General features: G+C 41.4%; 1 protein-coding gene across 4 annotated transcripts in view; it reads left to right on the top strand.

Annotated features, from left to right (window-relative positions):
* The window catches only part of LOC102263178 (zinc finger protein 883-like), a 19,204-nt gene that overhangs the window by 7,096 nt on the left and 5,851 nt on the right, over window positions 1-6,257 (top strand). Inside the window, exons 3-4 of one of the 4 annotated variants that reach the window (XM_014536807.1) lie at window positions 1,696-3,537; window positions 3,788-3,922. The exons of 1 other annotated variant lie outside the window; for it this stretch is intronic. In XM_014536807.1, the coding sequence (XP_014392293.1) occupies window positions 1,696-3,537; window positions 3,788-3,852 (1,907 nt within the window). In that variant the 3' untranslated portion in view covers window positions 3,853-3,922. Of the gene's footprint in view, window positions 1-1,695; window positions 3,684-3,733; window positions 3,923-6,257 lie in introns of those variants that run through there. 2 more of the 4 variants (XM_014536811.1, XM_014536808.1) reach the window with 2 other exon arrangements.

Here is a 6,257-nt window from a genome sequence, read left to right as displayed (position 1 = left end):
CCTCTCACAGTCTGGGACCCCTCGGGAGATAACCACCTGCTGGCTTAAGCCCCCTCCCCGGGCGGCAGATGGCAGGCCCAATCCCTCGGTGCCTGCCCCGCCTCTCCAGGTTGCACACACGGCAGGGCCGATCTGGGGGTTTGGGCGCCGCTCTAGGTCGTTCACATGGCAGGGCCGATCTGGGGGTTTGGGCACAACTCCAGGTTGTTCACATGGCAGGGCCAATTCGGGGGTTGGGGTGCCGCCCCGGGTCCTGTCGCACACAGACGCCCGCCACCCCGGGTCGCAGATAGCAGGCACAGATGGCGGCAGGGCAGGCAGGATGGTGCTGTCCCGCGCCACCGCACCGGGTCGCAAATAGCAGGCCCAGATGGTGGCGGGGCAGGCTGGATGGCACTGTCCCGCCCCACCTGCAGTATGCAAATCAGCCGCCATATTTGTTGGCTGTTAATTTGCATATCATGCTGATTAGCCAATGGGAGGAGTAGCGAAGGTATGGTCAATTACCATGTTTGTCTATTATTAGATTGGGTAGCTGTCTACTTACTCTGGGATGTGGAAAGATTCTCTATCTCTCATTCTGCCATCTTGCTGATGTCACTCTCATAGGTCTTTTGTCTGTGATCTCCTTTGTGCTTTGTTGTTCTACCACAGCACTGACCATCCATATTTTTAGTTTTTCTTTTTTAAAAATATATTTTATTGTTTTTTTACATAGAGGAAGGGAGAAGGATAGAGAGTTAGAAACATCGATGAGAGAGAAACATCGATCAGCTGCCTCCAGCACACTCCCTATTGGGGATGTGCCCGCAACCAAGGTACATGCTCTTGACTGGAATTGAACCTGGGACCCTTGAGTCTGCAGGCCGACGCTCTATCCACTGAGCCAAACTGGCTAGGGCTTTAGTTTTCCTTTTAAGATTTGCATTATTTATCCCTGCAGTGGCTCCAGTTGGATTTAAGAGGAATAATCCTTTGTGGAACTCGGGAGAAACATGACTTTATTAGTGACAGCCCAGATCCAGAGGCAGTCTTGCCTTGAAGAAGGGCTCTGGGGAAGGTTTTCACACCTGGGCTTTGATACATTCATAACTAGGAACTCATTTTGTTCAACAATGTTTTGTTAACATTGCCACTTCTCACCCAATTCTACTTCTTCTTGCTTAATGTTGACACTTTTCAGTTATAATAGTGATCATTCTACTCGGATTCCCAGCCCATGGATAACCTTAACTTCTTTAAACTTTGCACCTCTACCTGTTTCACACATCTCGCTTTACTGCACCCCAATATTGTTCCTTGCCTGCAGGCCACACGTATTATATTGACCCTGAATATCACGTGCATAATATGATTGATGGTTTATGGTTTTGAACACATTGGAATTATTCTACACAGACTCACATGGCCAGCATGAAAGGTCCTTAGGAAGCCATTTGTGGTGTAATAACGAGCAGACCCTGCCTCTCTTCTTTTTGTGCCAGCGTATGCATCTGTCCTCCCTTGGTGAGATTTTCCTCATCCAGTGACCTTTTGGGCCATGTTATATATAACAGCCATTTCCTGAGAGTCTGACTCACTTTTTTTGAAAATCATTGTATGGAATCATGTCCAGTTGTGACATAAATTATTGTGGTGAAGATATTCTGTTTTGATCAGGTCGACATGCACTTTTGCTACGTTTCTTTTCTTCAGGTTGCTGCTGTGATGCAGAGAATGTGGAGGCCCCGACAGAACAAAAGGTTTCTGTAAGATTGTCACAGGCACGGAATCCCAAGTTAGCCTTGTCTTCCCAGAAGAGCCACCCCTGTGAGAGTTGTGGGCTAGTCTTGGGAAACATTTTCCACGTGATGGAGGGTCAGGAAACACAACACAGACAGATACTGTTGAGGTGTGGGGCGTGTGCAAAATGGTTTTATTTCCGTGCAAAATTTCACCAGGAACATGTGAGAGAGAAGACTTTCACTAGAGGTGTGGACAGGATGTCACTTGCAAACAGCTGCAATTTCAGTGTGTGCCAGAATCGTTTCACATGCGGGGAGGTTGGGCTTAGTGTACTTACTGGGTCAGGACATCTCCACCTAAAGGCTACTCAGACCAGGGACAGTCCAACTGCAATTTCGACATGTGGTAATACATATCAAAGGAGAAAAAATTTTTATAATAGAAAAAAATGTAAGAGAGACACTAGTTGCACCCACACGTTTATTCAGGAAACGGATGTCCATCTTGGAAGTCGATGTTTTATGTCCTCTGAATGTGGAAAATATTTTACCAAATTTTCTAGCTTTCATTATCAACAGAGAGGTCATACTGGAGAATGGCCTTATCACTCAAGTGAATGTGGGAAATCTTTTACCGAGAGCCCTGCCCTTTGTAATGATCAGACACTTCATAAAGGAGAAAAGCCTTATAAATGCAGTGAATGTGAGAAATCTTTTACCGCTAAGAACATCCTTCTGCAACATCAGAGATTTCATACGGCAGAAAAGCCTTATAAATGTAGTGAATGTGGGAAGTCTTTTATTGCTAAGAGCATCCTTCATCGTCATCAGAGAGTTCATACAGGAGAAAAGCCTTATCAATGCAGTGAATGTGGGAAAGCTTACACCACTAGCACTAATCTTTCTTATCATCAGAGAGTGCATACTGATGAAAGACCTTATCAATGCAGTGAATGCAGAAAATCTTTTACCACTAGCACCCAACTTCGAATTCATCAGAGAGTTCACACTGGAGAAAAGCCTTATCAATGCAGTGAATGTGGAAAATCTTTTACCTATCGCAGTGGTCTCCAATATCATCAGAGAGTTCACACTGAAGAAAAACCTTATCAATGCAGTGAATGTGGAAAATCTTTTATCACTACGGCCGACGTTCATCAACATCAGCGTACTCACAGTGGAAAAAAGCCTTTTAAATGCAGTGAATGTGGAAAATCTTTTACCCAGAGCACTACTCTTCGTTTTCATCGGAGAGTTCATACAGGAGAAAAGCCTTATAAATGCAGTGAATGTGGAAAATCTTTTACCCAGAGCACTACTCTTCGTTTTCATCGGAGAGTTCATACAGGAGAAAAGCCTTATAAATGCAGTGAATGTGGAAAATCTTTTACCCAGAGCACTACTCTTCGTTTTCATCGGAGAGTTCATACAGGAGAAAAGCCTTATAAATGCAGTGAATGTGGAAAATCTTTTACCCAGAGCACTACTCTTCGTTTTCATCGGAGAGTTCATACAGGAGAAAAGCCTTATAAATGCAGTGAATGTGGAAAATCTTTTACTACTAAAACCATGCTTGATCGACATCAGCGAGTTCATACTGGAGAAAAGCCTTATAAATGCAGTGAATGTGGGAAGTCTTTTATGCAGAGCAATGCCCTTCGTAATCATCAGAGAGTTCATTCGGGAGAAAAGCCTTATCAATGCAGTGAATGTGGGAAATCTTTTACCACTAAGTACATCCTTCATGAACATCAGAGAGTTCATACAGGAGAAAAGCCTTATAAATGCAGTGAATGTGGAAAATCTTATAAAAGTAGCAATGGTCTCCAATATCATAAGAGAAGTCACACGGGAAAAGCCTTATAAATGCAATGAATGTGGGAAATCTTTTCCCTCTAAGACCAGCCATTGTCAACATCGGAGAGTTCATATGGGAGAAAAGCTTAATAAATGCAGTGCATGTGGGAAATCTTTAACTGCTAAGAACATCCTTCATCAATATAAGAGAGTTCTTAGAGGAAAAAAGCCTTATAAATGCACTGAATGTGGGAAATGTTATAAAGGTAAAAGTGGTCTCCAATATCATCAAAGAGTTCACAATGGAGAAAGCTATTATACGTGCATTTAACTCTAGTTCTCATGTGAAGATGGATGCTTTGAGACATAGAGATCACTCCAAAGATGGGGTAGCTGTGACAACCTCAAGTATATCTGGGAGCATGAATTTTTCTTTTTTGCAAGCAATGCCAGTACCTGTGAAGTAATTATCTTGCCAGGGTCTTGCAGAGGGCTATGTGCCCTAATGCCTACAACATCATGGGTGATGGTCACTGGTTTGAGCACAGTTGCATTCAGGGGAAACCCTTTCACTACAGAAACACTGACGTAATTGTTGTTGGATGAGACTGCACACTTTTAGATGGAATGGTCCTCATCTAACTGTGCATCCAGGAATTATTTTGAGGAAAAGACTACAAGAGCTGTGTGTACACACATCTGAGGGACTCCAGGCATGTTTATCTTCTGTGGAGCAGTCATTGTCATTGATTATAATCAAGATGTTTTCTGGCTCCTGTAGTTCCTCAGAAGTTCCCATCAGAGCCATTGGTGCGCTGGCATCAAAAGAAAGATGGAGAAATTAAAAATTGAAAAAAAAATTAAACAAAAATACAGTACAAAGAAAAAGAAAGATGGAGACAATGGCTGTCTTTAGTTCAGGAATGTGGCTTTTGTGGGTTTGGGTGAAAGTTCTTCATCATTTATTACATTTTCTGTCACTGAGATGAGACTCTCACCCAGCGGACATAAGTTCGGGGATTGACTATAGAGTTGCCAAACCTGTTCTTCCAGCATACCATTGAACCATTTTTAACAGGTATAATGAGTAAATCACATGTGTTGGATACAGTGTTTCATAAATCTTGACATGTGCATGAAACTGAAACCATCAGTATAGTCATAACGCTGACCATATCTTTCTCTGTGTAATTGGATAATGACTTCTTTTAATTTGTCCGTTATTCACAGCTTTCCTATTTTCCATGGGTTTACATTCCATTTTTGTAGAGAACTTTATTTTTCTAAGTATTTTTCTGGTTTAGTTTATGTTTCATAAATACTTGGAGATTTATTAAAGTTACACTAGTAACTCTGTTTTTTTCTGATCGATATTCTTATCATTGATTTATCACCGTCAGTTTGCCCATTTTAATAAATAATTTGCTTATTTCTAATAAAGCTAGTACAAACATTTCTGTATAATTCCTTGTATGTATATAAGTGTTATTTACCTTTGTCAAAATTTCATTGCATAGTGGGTGGTTTTTGAGTAGAGGAATGTTTAAATTTACCGACATTAGCAAATTGTGACCTAATGGAATATACCACCAGGGCCGGTGTGGGTCAGTGCTTGGCCATCATCTCGTGCACCACAGGGTTGTGGAATTGATTGCCAGTGGAGATATGTGCCTGTGTTGTGGGCTAGATCCACAGAAGTGGGTGTGCAGGATGTCACTGGCCAATATGGCACTCTTCCAGCACTGTTTCTCTCCCTCCCTTCTCTCTCTAAAATTTAATAAACTATTCTTTAAAAATAAAAAATAAACCTTTCCCTAGCCAGTTTTGAACAGTGGATTGAGCGTCAGTCTGCGAACTAAAGAGTCCCTGATTGGATTCCAGCCAAGGGTACATGTCTGGGTTTGGGGCTGAATCCCCAGTAGTTTGCCTGCAGGTGGTGCGATCAATGATTCTCTCTCCCTCTGACTCCCTCTTTGAAGTCAATAAGGAAATATGGTTTAAAACAGAAAACATCAATGTCTATGAGCATGTCTCACTAAGAATGGAGTGACTCAACCAATAGCTGAGCTCTATGGTATGCTAATAAGTAATAAAGATTGTTTTTAAAAAATAAATAAAATAAATCTTAACTGATTGTACTTTTTTGCATTTTTCCAGTGGTGTGTGAGGGATTCACATTCGTCACATCCTAGAGAATATTTTGTTTGGTCAATCATTATTTATTTAAACATTTTATTTTGTAAGTTTCTCATGGTACCTCACTGTTTGATTGTATTTTTTCTAGGAATTTACGGTGAGCCTTTTCTCAGAAGTGTATTTGATGAGTCTGTATCTTTGTTAAAACATCTTACCGTATGTTCTGCCTAATGTGCTGTGAGTTTTGGCAATTTTCTTTAACAATAGGACAGTGGAACAACAAAGATGGATGTTGGCATTTCACTCATTTTGTGCATTTTTACTTTAAAAAATAAACATTTTTTGTATTGGGATAATATGTTTTAATATTTTTTCTTTAAAAAAATATTTTAATTGCCCTACCTGGTTTGGCTGAGTGAATAGAGTATCAGCCTTCGGACTGAAAGGTCCAGGGTGAGCTCCTTGTCAAGGGCAGGTGCCCAGGTTGCGGGCTCAATCCCCATTGTGGGGCCTGCAGGAGGCAGCCAATCAGTCGTTCTCTCTCATCGTTGTTTCTCTCTACCTCTCCCTTCCTCCCTGAAATCAATAAAAATATATTTA

This window comes from Myotis brandtii, unplaced genomic scaffold (assembly GCF_000412655.1).
Source record: "Myotis brandtii unplaced genomic scaffold, ASM41265v1 scaffold1656, whole genome shotgun sequence".
Taxonomy (NCBI): Eukaryota; Metazoa; Chordata; class Mammalia; order Chiroptera; family Vespertilionidae; genus Myotis; species Myotis brandtii.
The sequence above is the reverse complement of the archived record's forward strand: the minus strand, read 5'-3'. Positions and strand labels throughout refer to the sequence as shown.